Source organism: Gambusia affinis, linkage group LG12 (assembly GCF_019740435.1).
Source record: "Gambusia affinis linkage group LG12, SWU_Gaff_1.0, whole genome shotgun sequence".
NCBI lineage: Eukaryota > Metazoa > Chordata > Actinopteri > Cyprinodontiformes > Poeciliidae > Gambusia > Gambusia affinis.
In genome coordinates, this window is record NC_057879.1 from 18010760 (window position 1) to 18030688 (window position 19929).

At 38.7% G+C, this 19929-nt stretch overlaps 2 protein-coding genes across 2 annotated transcripts; one reads left to right on the forward strand and one right to left on the reverse strand.

The window, feature by feature from the left end:
• Positions 1–1147: 1147 nt before the first annotated feature.
• On the forward strand, positions 1148–5952 carry pter (phosphotriesterase related). The gene is made up of 4 exons (XM_044133993.1): positions 1148–1609; positions 2986–3251; positions 4107–4247; positions 5725–5952. Exons 1-4 carry the CDS (start codon positions 1178–1180, stop codon positions 5933–5935), a joined length of 1050 nt encoding a protein of 349 aa, XP_043989928.1. The 5' UTR covers positions 1148–1177; the 3' UTR covers positions 5936–5952.
• A 1622-nt stretch (positions 5953–7574) lies between these two features.
• c1ql3b (complement component 1, q subcomponent-like 3b) lies at positions 7575–9943 on the reverse strand. Its single transcript, XM_044133995.1, has 2 exons — positions 8994–9943; positions 7575–8621 (listed from the first exon to the last, which is right to left on the reverse strand). The coding sequence occupies exons 1-2, from the start codon at positions 9612–9614 to the stop codon at positions 8442–8444; spliced, it is 801 nt and encodes a 266-aa protein (XP_043989930.1). The 5' UTR covers positions 9615–9943; the 3' UTR covers positions 7575–8441.
• Positions 9944–19929: the final 9986 nt, after the last annotated feature.

Sequence of the window (19929 nt, forward strand, 5' to 3'; positions counted from 1 at the left end):
AGGTCCTCATACCCATGCTGTTGTTTATCTCTCCTTGTTCCAGAAGTATTGAATGGATGTTTTGAATGAAAATGTTTTATATAAGCCAGTCATGTGAAGAAGCACCTGAAAAATTTGAGTTTGTTCCTCAGCAGCTTGTTGCAAGGGCAGTTTATAGTTGCGAAGTTGGTTCGAAAGTTACGGATGGAGTTTTAAATGACGATTAAATATATGCATTTAGTACTTCCAAGGTCCTTCTTTGTGCATGCATTATAACAAGGTTTGTCAATGATTTAACATCATGTCTGCTTACAGACACACAAATAACCCCTTGCTCTGCTATACATGCTAGTCTTGATTTTATTCAGTTGTACAATGAATGACTTGCAAAAGTATTCACGCCCTTTGAACTTTGTCACCACCTGTGACGGTCCAGTCTCTAACTTAATTTTTTTTTTGGGGGGGTTGGGGGGGTTGTGTAATAGAGCCACTCAAAGTTCACGTATATAGTTGTTAATGTGGAAGAAAAAATATGCATTTTTTTTTTAATGTTTTCATAAAACCAAATTAGAATGATTTGGCATACAGTCACACCACCCCAAACTGACTGACCAGGCAAGGATAGAATAAAAGGATAGCATTACACAGAGGAGCAGCCAGAGGCCCATGGTTGCTTTGGAGGAAGAGTAGATCTAAAGTTGATGTGGAAGAAACCATCAACTGCAAAACATATCTGGTCTTTTTGTTAGAAAGAAGGCCTAGTTTAGTTTAAAAAATATACATAGATGGTCTGCATGTATACCATTTGCTTGTAGAAAAATTAACACTACACACAATCCAAATGGCGAAACACAATGGTAGCAGAATGATGCTGCGGTAATGCTTTTCTTTTACTGAAGCAGGGAAGTTGAAAACCAGTTAGAGGCAGTAAAACAGTTGAAACCGGGGCAAAAGTTAGAGGCAGCTAGAAGAGGTTCATATTGACTCATGGTAGTCCACGCAAATCCATGTCAAAGAGAAATTGAACCATGTCACCATAGTATCCACCTCACAGTTACGGGTTACTTTGTATGGGTTTGTCGTGCAAAATCCCAAAACAATTTAAGGGGTGTGAGTATTTTCCAAAATAAACAACTATTTACTTAGGTTTATTTATTTATTTATTTTTTCAAGTAACCTGACCTCGGATTGGAGCATCATGTCAGTATTAAGTGGAAAGGTCCAGACCGTCCTGGGTCTTGTGGATCCAGACCAGTTGGGCCGCACCATGACCCACGAGCACCTGGTCATGAGCTTTGAGTGCAGCTACACCGCACCTCCACCTGGGGACGAGGCCGTGGCAGAAAACCCGTTCCAGATGCAGCACATGCACTGGCTCCGGCAGCACCCCTACAGCTGCAGGGAGAACTTGTTCCTGTCACAGGAGCTAAGTGCTCTGCGGGATGAGTTACTGGACTACAGGAAGGCTGGCGGGGGCACGATAGTGGAGAACACCACGATGGGCATCGACCGGGACCTGCCTGCCCTACGACAGCTGGCCAAAGATACCGGGGTCCACATCATCGCAGGGGCGGGGTACTATATAGACTGCACCCATACTGAGGCCACCAAGAAAATGAGTGTGGAGAAGGTGAATACCATCTCATGCATCCTGATATTATGAGATTTTCACTGTGTCTGTGTGTACAGTTTTTTATAGCAATAAGGCGAATTAGACTGCCTATCAAAAGCATTCATACCCCTTTTACTTTGTCACATTGCAACCAAAAGCTACAACAATATTATATTGGAATTTACACAATGGATCAACACACAGTAGTGCATAATTTCTCTAGGGATTGTTATCTGAAAAGTTGTGAAAAAGTGAACCTGGAAGAACATGATGTGTGTACTTTGTAGAAACAAACCTTTAGGAGTTTTCTCTACATGCTTAGCATGTAACACAGACCTTCTATTCTTGCACTATTCTTCCTTACAGAATAGTTCTGTTAGATTAGATGGGGAAAATCTGTTAAAATAATTGTATGTCTTTCCATAGATTTCTAATTACATTTAGGTCTGGACTTTGGGCCATTCCAGCACACAGAGATGCTTTGCTTTAAACCAGGGCTGCACAATATTAGAGCATAGAAATAGTGTTGTAGAATATTGCAATAATCATTATGATTAACTCGCATCCTCCTGACAACAATCATGATGACAAATCATTCGCCTTGAGCTTTAACGTCTTGGTTACTCAGATCTAGTTCAGGATTGGTCAATGAAAATTCATCCACCTGGCCTAATATACTATAGGTAAGCACATATGAATATTAATGATATATGTAGGATATTGCACACTTAACTTGCAGTAAGAACTGCAGTTTGAGATCTTGTTGCATTATATCTGTAACTATATGCTTTGGGTTGTTTTTCCAGTAGAAAGTGAAGCTCCACCACAGTCGTCAGTCTTCTCCACACCTTTATCTCGGACCTGTCTGATGTTTTCTTTCCTTTTCATAAGGCACTTGTGTTTTTACTAAAATTAGATTACACTCAAATGACTCACTTTGCTTAACAAGTGACTTCTGGAATTTTTACGCATATCAGACTAAAGGATGCTAAATATAAATCCAGGCCCAACTTTAAATTAATTAATCCATTTAACTTTTTGGTTGTAACCTGACAAAATGTGATAAAAAGGGACTGCAATTATAAGTTTGGAGGACCGCTACTTGATATTGCTGTGTTGTTGTTTTCATCCATCACACCTTCACTCAACACTTTGTGTTAATATGCAAAGATTTTCTCTGAAACTTTGGATTGATTTGAATGGATCTCTGGCTGTTCAGTCTTTCTGTATTGACACATTGACAGTGTGCATGCACTCATATTAATATTCAAAACTGCTGCTCGAGTTCACGTCTGTTCATGGAGAGAAGAAGAGAAATCAGAAAATGTCACTAACTTGTCAGTCGCTTGTCTAAAACGGGATGTTTTCCATCTTTCACTCCTCATTTCCGTCAGCTCACGGATAATATCGTCAGTGAGGTGCTCCATGGCGCTGATGGCACAGATGTCCGGTGCGGCGTGATCGGTGAGATCGGCACCGGCTGGCCCATCACGGAGAGCGAGAAGAAGGTGTTGAGAGCCACGGCCCACGCTCAGTCTCAGCTGGGTTGCCCGGTTATCATCCATCCTGGCAGGGACCCGGCCGCTCCAGCTGAGGTCGTCCGCATTCTGCAGGAAGCCGGCGGTGACATTAGCAAAACTGTCATGTCTCACCTGGACAGGTGAGAAGTTCATTAGACCCAGATTCTGAAACGGGGCGCCCCACCGTATCTGCTGTCCAGCTGCCTTACCATATAACCTTCATTGTTCTCATGAAGACTCTTCTAAAATCATATTATACTTTGAACTTTTCTTTTTCCATTGTGAATGTTTGTACCACATACTCAACACATAACAAGAATTTGAATTCACTGATTTGAACCAGTTAGTCTTCAGTTTAAGACCCAGCTTTTAACCAAAACCTATAAATTTTCAAAAAATGTTTTAAGTCAGGCCTTGGGAAATCTATTTAAGAAACATCATGTAGGCCATCAACCATTTCTATGCTTAGTTATGGCAAAAGGTTTCTTATGGCTACACAAAGTATGAGGTTTTTATACAGTCTGCTAAAGGCCAGTTATCCAAATATTAGTGTGAATGTATGTAAATACTTAAATCCAGTGTGAATGAAGAGAAAATTCATACTTTTACATCAAACTCTTTGTTTTTTATAATCACTGTAGTTGTGAATTGCCTAACTGTTCTAATTAATCGTTAAGCATCCAAAACTAATGACAAACATGCTCATCAAAACTATATTTAAAGATTTGACCAGCAAAGCATGCAGTTTTCAGTTGCACATTTCTGAAAGGAAATAAAAAGCTGAACATTTAACTCGGATAATAACGCAAATAAAACATAGTATTACGATGGTTTCTGTGGTACAAATTTCAAATATAAATTTCTAAATAAAGTCTTCTTGGTTACCGCTTAGATCCTTGAAGGAGTTTGGTGTGAAATATGGCAACAATTTTTTTGGGATTCTCATAAAACACACGTCATGATGAAGCTAAATGATTTCTGCTTCTTTCATTCAGGACTATATTTGATGAAGGCGAGCTGCTTGAGTTTGCAAATATGGGGAGTTACCTGGAGTACGACCTGTTCGGAACAGAGATGCTGAATTACCCGTTTAACCTAAAAGTGGACATGCCCAGCGACAGCCAGAGAGTGAGAACGTGAGTGATGCCGCTGCTCTCAATCAAAAGTTTTCTCTCTTTTGTAAGGAATCCAACATTCTTTGTTCAATCACTTCTAATTTAGTGCATTATTCTGCATTATCTGTTTTATGTCATGCTGTTATACTAAAATATGATGTGTATGCCAATGAGCTGATTTATGTAGCGTCCCAATTCCAATGAAGTTGGGACATTTTGTAAAACATTAAAAGAATATATTAAAATTTTCAAACGCTTTTCAACCTTTATTCAATTCAATTCACTAAGATATTTAATGTTCAGATAAACTTTGTCTTGTTTTTGCAAATGTTCGCTTTTGAATTTGATGCCTCCAACACATTACAAAAAGTTGGGATAAGAGCAATAAAATATTGGAAAAGTTGAAAATGCTCAAAATACTCTTATTTGGATTCTTCCTGGGGTGAACAGGTTAATTGGAAACAGGTGAGTGTCATGACATTTCCAAAAGACAGATTCATTCCTAATTAAGGATGGGGTGATATTCCCCACTTTCAGAACATCTGTGTGAGCAAATTGTCCAACAGTTTAGAAACAAACTTTTTCAGCATACTACTGTGAGGACTTTACAAATTTCATCACCTACAGTCGTTCAAAAGCCAATGACTGACAAACGCTGCCAGTTTCCCTGGTCCAAAGCTCATCTGTGATGAACTGATGCAAAGTAGAAAAGTGTTCTGAGGTCTGATGAGTCCACATTTCAGATTGTTTGTGGAAACCATGGACATTGTTTCCTCGAGGCTAAGAAGGAAAAGGACTGATATCAGCTCAAAGTTCAAAAGCCATCATGTGTGATGACATGGTGGTGTGTTGCACATCTGTGAAGGCAACATTAATGCTGAAAGGTATATAAAGTGTTTGGAGCAACATATGCTGCCATCTAAGTAGCATCTTTTTCAGGACACTCCTGTTTATTCCATTGTCAAGCCTGTTATAACAGTGTAGCTTCATAGTAAAAGACTGGCCTTCCTGCAGTTCAGACTGTCTCCCATTGACAATGTGTGCCGTATTATGAATTGCAAAACACTGCAATTGGCAGAGACGCCAGACTGTTGTGTTACAAGTTTTACATCAAGCAAGAATGGGAAAGAAATCCACCTGCAAATCTTCAGCTTCTAGTGTTTTCATTTCCTAAATGCTTTTTGAGTGTTGTTAAGATGAAAGGAGATGTAACAGTGGTAAACATGCCACAGTCCCAACGTTTTTGGAACGTGCTTCAGGTATCAAATGCCAAGTGGAAAAAAAACAATAGTTTATTAATTTGTGAATTACATATTTTGTCTTTTTAAAGATAATTCAATTGAATATATGTTGATTAGGATTTTATAATCATTGCATTCAGTTTTATTTATGTTTTAACAATGTTCCCACTTCATTGGAATTGGAGCTGTCTTTATGTTTGCAATATGCAGACTTTGTTCTTTGGTTTTTCACATGCTTGTTGCTGGTGCGTTTCCAGCTTGGCTTTTCTAGTGAAGGAGGGCTATGAGGACAAAGTACTGATGGCCCACGACATCCACACCAAGAACCGTCTGACCAAGTTTGGCGGCCACGGCTACTCCCATATCCTCAAGAATATCGTGCCAAAGATGCTGACGAGAGGTATCACTCAGCACCAGGTGGACAAAATCCTAATCGACAACCCTAAACGCTGGCTGACCTTCAAATAAAGCAAACAAAAGAATAATGGAAGCTGATTTGACAGAGCTGTGATTTTATTTTTTCAGCATCACACAATGAACATTTTGAGATCATTACGATAATCACAACCATTTGTTTAACCCACAATGGTTTAACATAAATAGTGCTAGTGATTTTTTTCTGTGTTTTGTAAACATAATTTTGTCCTGCAGATTGTTCAGATAAAGAACTTTTATAAATATATATATATATTTTAAATTAGATCTTGAGATCTACCAATGAATGGGCCAATTTTCCCTTGACTGACTCTCATTGGTAGTCAGAAGATTAAATACTGAGGAATGTGACTTTAGTTTTCCTTTTTATTACATGTATCAAAGCTCAGTTGTCTTTAATATTTAATAACCAACAAGATGCACATCTTTATTGATTTTAACCAAAACCAGATACGATTTTTGATGCATGGACATGATCCAAAAAAGTGTAATTGTGGCATCGCTAATTAGTACTGTGGTGTATTATTTACTATTTGCTTTGTGATTTTGATGATGCAGTTTTCACTTTGTTGTCAAGACTCATAATTTCTCCTCTGTTTAATATGCTTTTTCCCCTGTGGCCTCCTCAACTGATTCAAATTAGAAATGCACTGATCTATTAGTCTATTGTAAATGGTAAATAGGCTGCACTTGTATAGCGTTTTATCAAATCCAGAGGACCCCAAGATGCTTCACACTACATTCAACCATTCACACACACGTTCACATGTTAATATATTATGTTAATCAAAATCAGATCAATTTTAGGGACATGGGGTTTTATGCATCAAGAAGAAAATAACACTGTTATTTCCTCCTCCCAGTACAGTGAATAACATTTTATTTTTTTATCTTAATCGGTCAGTTCTGAAATTGCCTGGTCAGACCTCAGAAACTCCCAACTTGGTATTAATCATCAAAAGCCTTATCTACGAGAAAAAAACAACGCTTTTCTTTCCACTTTTGATCATGCATAATTCTCTTTGCAAATGAGCTTTGCTCAATATCTGTGTTTTACATGTGCTTTTTTTCATGGTCTCATTGGTTGGTCAAAATTAGAAATGCACCAACTGATCAGCCAGAGATTGGAATAAACAAAGTTGATTCAAACCTACTGCCGGAGTTGGCTGTAATCGTTCTTAAGATTTTTTTTTTAATCGGCAAATTAGATCTAAATAAAAACACAAATCTACCAACTACAGAAAACTTGATCAGTGCATCTCTAATTAAAGCTATTTGATTTGTATTCGTGATTATTAGTCATTTCATAAAGGAGGAGTTTTTGTTTGTTTTGGCCAGTTTGATTGGTCAAAATGACAAAATATTCTCCCTTCCGATTGTATTCTCTGGAGAGGTGCTCACACATATGGAGCTACAGTAATTACCTTTTTTTTAATTTAAACATCATCGCTCCTCCTCCATTTGAGACATCTCTGTGAACATGCATCCTGGCAGGTGAATAAATGAGTCTGCTCGTAATCAGTATGCTCCTCGGATCTTGTCTCCGTGTGCTCGTGTTAGATGAGATGTCCTGTTGCCCCTTCATTGGGTGTCTCCGTGTGCCTGTGGGAGAATGCTGGCGGGCCAGTCCAGATGAAGGACACGTCCTTCCCTCATCTGGGAACAGGTGGCCTCACAGGGTGACTTCAACACATGATCAATGGCGAGATCGCCACAGCTGACTGCGCACCATGAACAAATACATAAGTTGGATTAATCATGTCAGGGCGATACAAAGGAAGCCAGATGATTTCATTTTACATTTTTACTGTTGTTTCTGATCAGGGAAAGCATAAAGTTCAGTAAGCAGATTGGTGAATGTTTCAGAGTTTTAGAAAAGATATGTCAGTGTCGCTGTCCAGGTTTGGTGACTAAACAGGCTACCCTGCTGCTCAAACCAGATGCCATGTTTGACACACACACATGAAAAATGTCTTGCAGTGATCATTTTGCCAATATACTTGTGCTTCATAAACATCACATCATTAGATGCTGCACAGTGTTAAAATTTCAACGTCTTATAAACATGCATCACAACTGTTAACATCTTTGCCCAAAATGCAGTGACTTGGACTTATTTTTTCTTTTTGGTGAAGAAAGCACAGAAATCGACGAACACTGAAGTGAGTAATAGTTATGTGGGTATATAATAAGCCTCTGTGAGTAAGTGCTAAATGTGGACATTTGAAACTTTCAATTTACCACAGCAGCTACAGTTATTTAATTTGGAAAGCCTATTACAGTTCATTGAGAGCGCACAAGCAACAAAACATCAACCTGACTTTGCTGAACAAAATGAAAAGTGGAGTTATTACACTTTCATCTCCTCACTGCAGCAAAGTGGAGTTTCTTTTTGCATGAGACTTCCTGCAAATCTCTTGGAATGATGTTCAACAGAAACGGTGAGCTCTTTCTGTCTCTGATATCCCGGGTGGACTGAGCAGGAGCTGTGAAAGCAAGCTTATATGTAGAGAGTCGGACCCAATTCCTCCAGCCTGTTTCAGTCAGCATACAGCATGAAGCCGGAGAAGGTGCTGTACTTGTTGTTGTTGCCGCCGTGCGCCTTCCCTCCGTCCAGCTTGATGTAAATCTCATCCCCGGGTTCCAGGTGGAGGACGACGCTGTTGCTGGCATAGTCGTAGTTTTGGTCCGCGTCCTGTGCGATGGCGCTAGCCCTCACCTGAAAATGTAAGATTTCTACTGATTAGATTCAGAATCAGAACCATCAACATTTTTGATGAATACTAAAGTGGTTCATCAATTTATTTGAACATTTATCACCACCTTGATTTTTAAAGCAGGTGATATATTGTGCGTAAAAGCACAAAAGGCATAAATTGTACCGTTTTATGCTGAAGTGAAGTCCTGATGACTCGTAGATTTCACTTAGTAATCAGAACCATGGACAGTTCGATCAACAATGTAATGTTTCTGTTTTACGTCGAGTTGTTTGGGTAGCTCTCGTGCGTAAAACGCAGCGTTTCACTTTAAAGGGTTTTTACGTACAGGATCCATTCAGGTAAAGGAAATCAAACTCTGGTTTCGATCCTACCTGGTTGTTTTTGCAGAGGTCAGCCCACATGCTTGTTCCATCCCCGCCTCGCATCAGCACATGGTAAACGAAGAAGTAAATTCCGGGTATGGAACAGGTGAATTTTCCGGTTGATGGGTCGTAGTGGTTGCCGAGATTTGTGACCACGTCATCAAATTTTAAAACTTCATAACCCTCATGCTGCTTCTTCAGCCCGGCGTAAAACGCTATTTTTGGCACCGTGTTGTATGTGGCTGCGCTGATGGCACCGGTTGGTCCATTCGCTCCTGGTAGCCCAGGTGGACCTGGTGGTCCCGGTGGTCCTCTCTCTCCTGGTGGACCCGTCGGTCCCGGTGGCCCCGGCTCACCAACCGGACCCCTGGGGCCCATCCTCCCGACGCGCCCCGGCTCTCCCTGGGGACCCTGGATGAACGTCGGCAACGACTGCACCAGGCGGTTGTCTTTGTTCGGGTGGGTCGCTTTCGCCGTGGCTGCCGTCGCGGTCCCATGGGAATCGCACACCATCTGACAAGATCCGAGCATCTCATAGCGGGCAGGAGTTCCGGCAGAGTTCACCATGACCGGAATCAGCACCACCAGCACCAGAACCAGCGCCACGCCGCAAACACCAGTTGCGATCATCTGCGCCCTGCGTATTCGCGGCGTTCTTCCAATTTGATGGTCTTCCAGCCTGCTTGCGGGCGATATATTTGCAGAAGAAAGAATCGGACCCGTTCTTCAATTGCACCGCAACCTCTGGAGGTGGAAAAGTCTTTAAACTGCTGCGCAAAAGTAACCATCCAAAACTTTTACGCCTTGGAGGATCGATTCAGCCGGCTCATCTCCACCTTCTTCAGAAGACTCTCATTTGAGACGAGGACATGAAGAGTGCAGCTTTCTGCAAGTTTCAGCCTATAGCGCGGAGCAACACAGAGAAAATGGGCTCAAAATGAAGCGCTACTCCTTTCTGGAATTGAAGAGTGAGGGGAGGGGGGTGGAAGTGATTGATGGGAAAGAGTAGGTGCGTTTCTTCAATCAAATGGGAGAGGATGAACAACATACAAACACTGATGCAACTTCAAAACTTTGAAAATTAAAAAAAGTTGTTTGTTTTGTTTTTTTGTCTGTGGAGTAAAAGGAGAGGTTTATTTTACATGGATCTGTTTTCCAATTGATTATTTCAAAGCTCCATCCTACAATATGTTGTAATGGCTTATTCAAACAACTTCAACTTAATTAGGTCCATTTAAGACAAAAGGTCACACCTCACTGGCTCCCTGTGTCCAATTTATCATTTGGAGAAAATCTATAGAGCCACTGAATGGAGGAGAGGAGTCAGTAGGAGCTGGCGTTGAAGGATGACTGCACAGATATACTGATGAAACCAGTGATGGGCCATTTACAGAAAAAGCTAGCAAAAATAACTTAATTAGCATCAAGCAGTGGCTGTTGGTTAAAAATGGTAGCCCAGATCTGATAAACCACAGGTATTTGGAATGAGATGAGAACAAATCATTTCATAACTTGCTCCAGCTTTTTGTGACCGATAACTTTTTCAGCACAATTTCTCCACACAGATTGCTGGGGGCCTACGATGGGTTATATAAAAAAATGCTCCTGGTTGTAGCTCACATTAAGAGGAATGTGTACATTTTATATATCTGCTTTAAATATAAACATCTCTGAATTTCAAGTAGGAAGTACAGGTGACAGTGATTCACACATTTCTGAAGCGCTGATTGTGGCAGAAATTAAATTCTGTGAACTTTACGGGAAAAAAATGTCTTTGTTAATTTGACTGAGACCTGGATAGAGCAACTGCTAAAACTTTAGGCTGTCATCAGATGTGTTTGTGCAGTAAAGAGAATCAAGCAGTTAGAGCCATACCCCTGCACTCTCCCCTCCATCCTGATTGATCTCATCCAGCTTCTCATTAGGTTTTTGTTCTCTTCTCTTAAAGAGTTTTGCAGGGGAGCTGAAAGCACAAGAGTGTATCACACAGTGCACGAAGAAACCCGTTTTCACAAAACAAAAACATTTCAGCTATATTAAAAAATATCTATATAAACAGTATTCTTATTGTTTATTTTTTACATATTTTATACTAACTGTTTAAAATTATTTTATTTAATATACCTGATTTATTATATGCTAAATATTCTCAACTCCTCAATTATAATCTGAGTTACAAATTTTCCACACCATGTGCCATTTTGATTATTCTAATTTTCATTTCTTATATGATGTTTTATATTTTTATAGACATTGTCATGGCTTGACCTTTTTGTGAGACTAATCTACAATGCAATTCTGCTTTGCAGGTTTAAAACCCAGGCTAAAAGAAATACAATAAAGTAAAAAAAAAAGGAGGATATGTTAGAGATAAAAAATATAGAAAATTTCAGACTGTAATTTGAGTAATTTATTTAGAGGGGACTTGGGGGGGACCAGTTATTAGAAATAATTGGGTTTGAACAAACTGATGCCAATGTTGGCACTCCACCCACTCTTTTACCAATAACAATAATTATGCAACAAACAGAAAGAAGAGTGTTTCCACTCAAAAGTCAAAATGTTGAACTTTGAGCAGCACTTAACAGGAGATAGTCTGCGGTCTCTCATTCAAAACTTTAATTTTCTTCCCATGAAGTCATTCTTCAGTTGATCGGGAGGCATTCTTGGAGTCACTGTGACAATGAAAAATAAAATCCCTCTTCATCTTCAACTTTCTGGCAGATAATTCAAGGTTTTGAGCCAAAACACACTGTTTAAAGCTATGCATCATTTCATCCATCCATCCATCAAAAAATTAGTTTCCATACAAATATATGGCATGTACACTCTGCAGAGACAGTATACATGGTTTAAGGATGTTAGAGTGTTGAATTTATATTTAGTTTTCCTTATGTGTGCAGTGTATAGTATCGTATATAAATGTATAAAGAAGTATACTTTCAGTTTTTCCCTGAAACAAGGTCCCAAGTAATTTTCAGTTTATTATTGAATGGCAGTTGTTATTGGGTTTGTTCCAAGAATCCTCCACCACCTCCACCACCACTGTACAGTGTTGTGAAAAAGTATTTGTCTTCTCACAAATGCTTCAGATTATCAAACAAATATTCATATCAGATTAAAAGAAACTGAGTAAATACAAAAGCAGCTTTTCAAATGAGGATTTTTTTAACCAAGTGGGGGAAAAAACTATCCAAACAAATCTGGCCCTATGTGAAAAACTAATTATCTTCTAGATCTAATAACTGATTGTAGCTGGTAATAACCGCCTCAAGTGTTTGTAACAACTACCCATCTGTATTTTACATCTCTGGAGGAATTTTGACCTTCCCTTTTTGCAGAATTGTTTCAATTAAACCATTGTTGTGTTTCTGAACACTAACAGCGTATTTAAGATTAGGCTGCAGCCTCTTAGTTAAATTTAAGTGCAGTCTGGGACCAGGTAGAAAATCTTTCTCATTTTTTTAGCCATTTAGAAGTGGACTTGTGATCACATCATTGTCCTGCATAACCAAGTGAGCTTGAGCTTAAGAACTCAAATTAATGGATGGACATTCACTTTTGGGATTTTTTTCTAAAGAGCAGAACTCATGGTCCAGTTACTGAAAGTCTCCAAAGTCCTGAATCTTAGGAAACAAAGCATGTCCAAACCATCACACAGCCACCACAATTTTTAAGATATGTTTTGTTAATTTTATGCCAGCTGTAATGGGGGGGACACCTTCCAAAAAAACGGCTGAACACAAATGCATAGCACACATTCATCTTTTTATTAGTGAAAACCTTTGAAAATCATGAATCTTATCACTTCCACAATAATCCAGTATTATGTATTGATCATAAAATCTGATTAATAATCATATGGTGTTCTTAGGAAATCTTAGGAAAAATGTGAGAAAGTTCAGGCTATGAAAATACTTCTCCAAGTGACTGTCTATGCCCTCTAGCTTTGACGCAACTAATTGGCGTTTAGTCACTATAGTGTCTGACTATATTTAAGTGTCTTACAGGTGTTTGCATGTTTAAAGGGCAGCACGTGTGAGCTAAGACTCATTATCATTTCTAAAAGGACACATTTTCTGTGGGAAGCGTGATACATAGACAAGTATATAAGTGAACAGTATATAAAACTCTGGTGCACAGTCACTCATGCACAAACACAGTAGGACATACTGTGGCGGCTATGAGTCAGTGAGCACTTGTTAGTGGTCAGACTCCTTCCCTCCAGTTGGCACAAACCTCCAGTGACTCAGGGAGACTTGTCGACCAGGAGCCAGCATGAACAACAGTGTCAAAACTCACCAAAAGCTGTGGGAAGGCAAACAAAATCAACTTGTGATAGATGCTTTTTTGCACTTTCACACAACTGAATCAGATCCTAAATATTGCATTTAAGCTGGAAAAGGAGTGACTTGCTGCTTGTTCGCAGCTCATTTCCATCACTTCTGTCCAGTGCAGGATCTTCGTTACACGGCTCACTGTGCCCAGAGTTTCCTCTGGTGGTGGAGAGCCCTGACAGGTTGTTTTCAGTCTCAGCTTCAGAGTTCATTTACAACCAGTCAGGCAGGAGTCCACCGGGAGTCTGATGATTTTTCTGACACCCAGACAAGCAGATGTTCAGAGGACATGAATAAAACATACAACCCATCTGACCACGGAGCAGAAGCTCTACGAGAAACTAATAAAATATGAGGTGTGATTTTGGTTTGCGAGGAAAAAAGAAGAAAAAAAGAAAAAGCTTTGTCAGATAAGTGGGATAGGGCATGAAATATGTATGACCTTAATGTAGCCTGGTCAGATTGGCTAAGCGCAGTTCAAATGTGGTTATGACAATCAAAACTGAGACAGGTTTGTCAAAGAGTTGAAGTGGTGAATGGGAAGGAAAGTGAATGGACCTCTCATTAGCAGCCGGGAGTATGAACAGAAACATTATGTGACCCAAGTGTTTATCAACTGATAACACATCATGTGTGCTCCACCTCAGTATTTTTCTCATTCTGCTCTTTCTGAATCTGGCTGTTTGTTTTCTGTTTTGTCTCCACTGAAAAAGGAAGAAAAGGCTGGACTCAACCGTTGAGCACAGCAGGGGGTGGCAACAGCATGCGTTTCCACACCACCCACTCAAAGCTGCTCCTGCCCCGTGTTTTAGATGGAGAAGCAATCACAGTTGTCCTTGGTTGGACATTCAAGCAAAAATCAAGGTGTGATTGTGTTATTTGATTTCATTATTTAATTCCAGCAGAACAGCTAACAATTTGGGTGCAGGTCCTTGTGTCACTGAGTCTTTTCATATTTCAATTACCAGCACGGGAGGGGTGTCCTTGTGTGGACTTAGGAAATAATCAATTCAGATTAGATGAGTTATAACCACACAGAAGAATATCTCAAAATAGATTTGGAGCTCATGCCTCAGATAGTTATAGCTCTGGTCAGGTGTTTCCATCCAATAATCGTTAGCATGGATGCATTATCCGCTGTACACTTTTAATGACTCATTTTATAAGATTTTTAGGGTAAAAAACCTTTTTTAAAAAACGAGTATTTTTAAAAACATTTTTGACTTAATTTACATTTTCTTGAAACTTTACAGGATCCAAATCATACACATAGTTACAATATATATGTATGCACACTAACCAGCCACTTATGTCAGGCACACATGTTCATTTGTGAACAAAAACAGTGGCCCAGCCAATCACACACCAGCAACTTCATGCACCAAAGCATCAAGATTGCTGAAGACGACTTGCTGAAGTTGAAGCCGAGCATCAGAATGGGAAGGGAAGTTTATTTGAAAGAGTTTAAACGTGGTGTTTTTAGTGCCAGGTGGACTGATTTGAGTGTTTTGGAAGCTGCTGGGATTTTCAGGCTCAACCAACTCTCTGGTTTACAAAGAACAGTTAAAAAAAACAAAAAAAACAGAGAAAACCTGCCTCCAGAGAGAGGCAGGATGAAATCAGCAACATCAGAGAAGAAACTGCAGACTTCAGGTGCATTGAAAAGGCCTGGACTATGGTTAAAAGCGGAGTCTGTGCAAGAAATCCATCTAATTAAAGTGAATTCTTCCCGTTTTCCCAAAAGAAATGCAGTCACATTTCAACCAGAAACCTGTTGATTTTTACCAAGTCTGTGGTTGAGATTCAAAATGTTAGAGGACATTTAACCAAATGAGTCAGCATAAATTATTGTTATGTCTGTCTTAGAGAAAATTCACAATAAATTTAATCTTGTGTTTCCAATTTTTGTCTATAAAAAATTGATGTTGTATAATCATCCCTTCAAAAAAAAATAAAATCAAAATCCAGTCATGACATTTATGCGTGAGTGAATTTCAGTGTCTTATTTCAGCTTATCAGTCTGATAAATAAACTGTGAGACCAATCCAGTTTTTATTAGCTTGATGTGTAAAAAGGATAAAAGAGTAACACAATGAAATTACCAGCTGTGTTTAGGTCAGAGGAGTGTGAGAGCCAGATGGTGCAAACTGTGAAGTGAGATGGATGAGTCAGCCAAATGCATAGAGGTGGTCCAATGCAGTTTTTGACATTAAACTGTCAGCAACCCCTAAGAAATAATGGCGATGCAGAGAATCAGTAAAACTTGGATCATTTCTTTACCTTCCCAACATGTCAGATTAACTCTGATCAGTCGGAACATTATACTAATCTGTCAAATACTCACTTGGTTGCAATACTCACTTGTAAAGCATTTCTGAGTAAGTACTGGAGGTCCAGTTCAATTTGGACTGACCTTGGGCCCCTAAAACATCATCAAATTACATCAGTTTGATAACTATCAGAAATTGATTGAACACTTCCTTTGTTATGTAGTTCTTAGAGTTCTCCCATTAGAGTTTTAATTGTTTTATTTGTTTTAGTTTGATAATAAGAACCTGAATCAAATAACTTATGCTGAAGCATTTGTGTATACCATGTGAGTCTAATGTGAAAGGATTTTTGAGGTTGTTAACTTGAATGAAGTCATCCACTGTAGCAGAGGTGAGTCTTGGTCTTCTTCTTTCATCATAGCTTATAGCGACTTTTGCAACTACAACTGTCAACAGAGTATTGCATAACTACTCAGACCTCTTGAACTTTGTCACAGTAAAACCACAAACTTTAATTTCATGTAGCCTAATTAGTAATCAGAGTTTGCCTGGGCGTAGTCTAATCTCAGTATATCTCCATATGTCCTGTGAAGTTATTTTATGAAACATTAGTGAACAAACGGCATCATGAAGATAAATGCATAACACTTCTCTAAGATAAAGTTGTGAAGACGTAAAAAAGAACAGTTAGATTACGAAACAATATCCTAAGTCCAGAACATCTTACAATTTCTAATCCATCATCAAACAATGGAAGCAGAATGGCTCAACTGAAACCCGGATCCATCCACCTTAAGTGACAGGCTGAGCAAGGAGAGGAGTAATCAGAAGAACAGTGAAGACTTCAGCTGTGACTCTAGTGAACCTGCAAATTCAGCTGGTGTTACAGTTGAACGGTTTCAACCAAAACACGTTTGTGTGTTAGAATGGCCTAGATAAAATTCAAAACTAAATTGAACTGATATTCAGAGGCAAGACTTGACAATTGATGTTTACATGTTTCCATCATCTAGAAGTCTGGTAGAAATACATCCGAAAAAACTCAGATGTCACAGCACAGGAAGGCGGTTCTAGTTTGTGCTGGTCTAAGTTATTGTAGCAGGACCAATGCATGACATACATTTCAACTTTTGATGTTTATGCACTTTCTGTTTTACACTATATGTGTCTAATACATAAAATCCCAATAAGAAATACTGCATAGTGTGGTTGAAAACTTTAAAAAAAGATTTATGTGTGTAAATATTTCTGTGATTTACTTTATCTTAACCTGAAAAAACAAACAGCAAAAATGTTCAAGAGCCATTCAAAGGAACTTCTGCAAATATCTTGTGACTTGAGATCAGTGACTCTAGCGCTGCCTCATATTACTAATTCAGTGTTCACGTCTGGCTGTTTTTCTGTTGCGTCCTCCTGTCCTCCAGCAGGAGCTCACAGCCAAACATGTCATTGCTCACATCTTTGAATAAGACACTGAATCATGAGCTGCAGCCTGTGAAACGCTGAGGAATAATATAGGAAGTCATACAAAACGTTTCTATCCAGAGAGGAGAAAAAAAGAAAAAAGAAAATGTCAAGACTTCACAATAATAAATAATTCAGAGGTTATAGCAAAATCAAAGCTGTTGGTTTGAGCATTTGAAGCAATGGGGAGTATTTTAATTTTATCACAGTTTATCTGAATTCCCAAGATTTTATAAACATTTTAAAACAAGTATTTTAGCAAGAGGAAGACATTTTAAAAGATGAAGCAAATTAAGTTCAACTATTTCTAGGTAAACACATTGTATTCCTCCATTCATATCTGTATGCAGAAGTCTCCATTGTTTATTCCTGGATTGTTATGATTGCTCAGAGGAAAACTTTGTGCATTGACACCTGGAGGACGGGATTACAGCAGAGGATTATGGCAAAACCAAATCCCACCCTCTCCAGGCAACAACAAAAAATATATAAGTAGATTGATTTCCATCGAGATGTCAATCGATGCTTTGTTTTGCTGATGGCATAAGAGGGTGGAGTGTCACATTTTCTGCCGATGAGATTGAACGGCATCGAGGGGCTTAGTGGCAAACACAATCGAGGAGTGTAAACATAGCGAGGGCCACGAGAGGCCGATCAATGGCCCCAGTCTGGGATTGATTAATTACCCCATGAAAGAGACTGAGGTGTGAGAGCACCACAGAAACCTGATCAGAACAAGATTTATCACCCAATCTCTGTATCATCACCCCACCCCTCTCACTGTTTTCTTTTAAGAGGCTTTTTTTCTCTCTCTTCTTAAACAAATCCGTCGCTGTTTCTCTATTTACTGACTCGACTGTGTCACGTGAAAGTGGAGCAGGGTGCCTTTACTTTTCTCAGACAGGTAAAAAAAAGAGGACTACAAAAAAACAAGGTTATTGCGACCTTTAATCTCAGTTCTAATTAACAATAAAAATGAATATTAAGAACCCATGATGAGCCCTTGTGCTATAAAAAGATTTAATTTGATTCTTTGAAATCTGGTTATATGCTCATTAATTAAACAGATGAATATGGACTAAATGATTTGGTTGTTTTAACAAGAAAAGAAGATGAAGACAAAACTTCAGTTTGGTGGGATGTGGGGAGGGCGCACAAAAACCTTTTCACCACAACTTTTTGGAGAAATATTTTATCCTACATTTAAAGTGGTTAAATGTAAATGAAATACACCCTTAGATGAAAATCTTTAGAAACATCTTTAAAATTCTGGCTGGAATGTAAGCATTTTTTATTTTATTTACCGTACATTGGAACGCACATTATAAGAAATAAAAATTATTAGGAAAGCTTTTAACATTTAATTTGAATTAACACCAAAACACATTTTTTAAATATATAAAACTGCTGCAGACTCTTTGTGATCTGACCTCATGTTATCATGTCTCAAAAGCACATTTTAGGTGAATTCACATGTGAAGAGTGCATTTTATGAGCACCAATATTGGATTTCACATACAAAATATGTTTACTGTTTGCTGATCTGCTGTGTTATATAAAGTGATTCCCAAATGTGTTTTTGTGAAGTAAAAAATAAGAGCGCTGTAAATTATTTCAACTTTTTCCACATATGACAGTCAAAACCCTGTCAACCTGTTTGAAGGAAAAAGGTCTTAAAGGTTGCAATGACGCAGTGGCAACTTTTCACCCACACTCTTAAACTAATGCATTTTCAAACTCTTTTGGATCTAAATTCTGGGATTCAGTCTTCTTTCTTTGGTTGGAATCTCTCAGGATCCCACAGCTTGACTAGACAATATTGCCCCGCTCTGTCTTGCAAAGGTTGCCCAGATCTGACAGATGCTTCGGACATCTTGCGTTGACAGCCCTCTTCAAAGTGACCTCACAGATTTAATGTCAGATTTAGTTCTGCAGACTGGACAGGCCTTCAGAACTACGTCCATCACGTTCATTCTTGTCTCTTGATGTAATTATTTTGTTGGTTTGGATGCGTGGTTGGGTGCTGAAAAATAAAATCAGTCTTAAGCTTCAACTTTTTAGCAACCCAAAGGTTTTAAGTCAAAAGTGACATATTTGGAGCTGTTCATATTTTGATCCCCTTCAATAAAAACAAAATACATATATATCTGTGTTGATGGTCTTGTACGGGTATCTGATTTGTCTTTTATCCCCTTATCATTTGATGGTAGTCCTGCAGAGATCTGATGCTAGTGAACATGTTTTTTTTTTTTGTTTGTTTTTTTTTACTATAATATTCTAATGACGCAACTGATCTGTAACTTTACAGCATTTATAGATTGGAGGTTTGGGTTAGCAATGGAAAAGAACACTTACTGTTTAAATGACAGCTGAAAATTTTGTTTTTCTCTCTAACTCAGATCACGCTGTTTATTCTGGATAGCTGGATTTTTTTGTGAAGGATAGAGATTAGTCTTATTTTTAGAGTTTCCATAACCAGAGTGTATAGTAATACTTCAAACACGTAATGTTAATAGCAATGAAAACAGATCCTCCTCTCATATGTCTCGTTCTCCTCTTCAGCAGAGATTTATTTGGACAAAAGCCAGAGGCTGCTTTGCCCTTGGTTTGCGTTTGCATCTCACTCATATTCAACATAATGTGCTCTGGGTAAAACATTTGAATTGCTAGGTTGGGTTTTACATGATACGGTATGTGAGGAAAAATTACAACCGAGAGGAACGTTTTCCTCCGCTAAAATAGTCGGGAATCAAACCAATATTCAGACACAACATGAAAGTGAAATAAGAAAGAAGCAGAAATCTCCAACTTTTCACAAATATACAATTAGTTTTTTAACCACAACATAGTCAGTGTGGATGAAACAGTGATTGG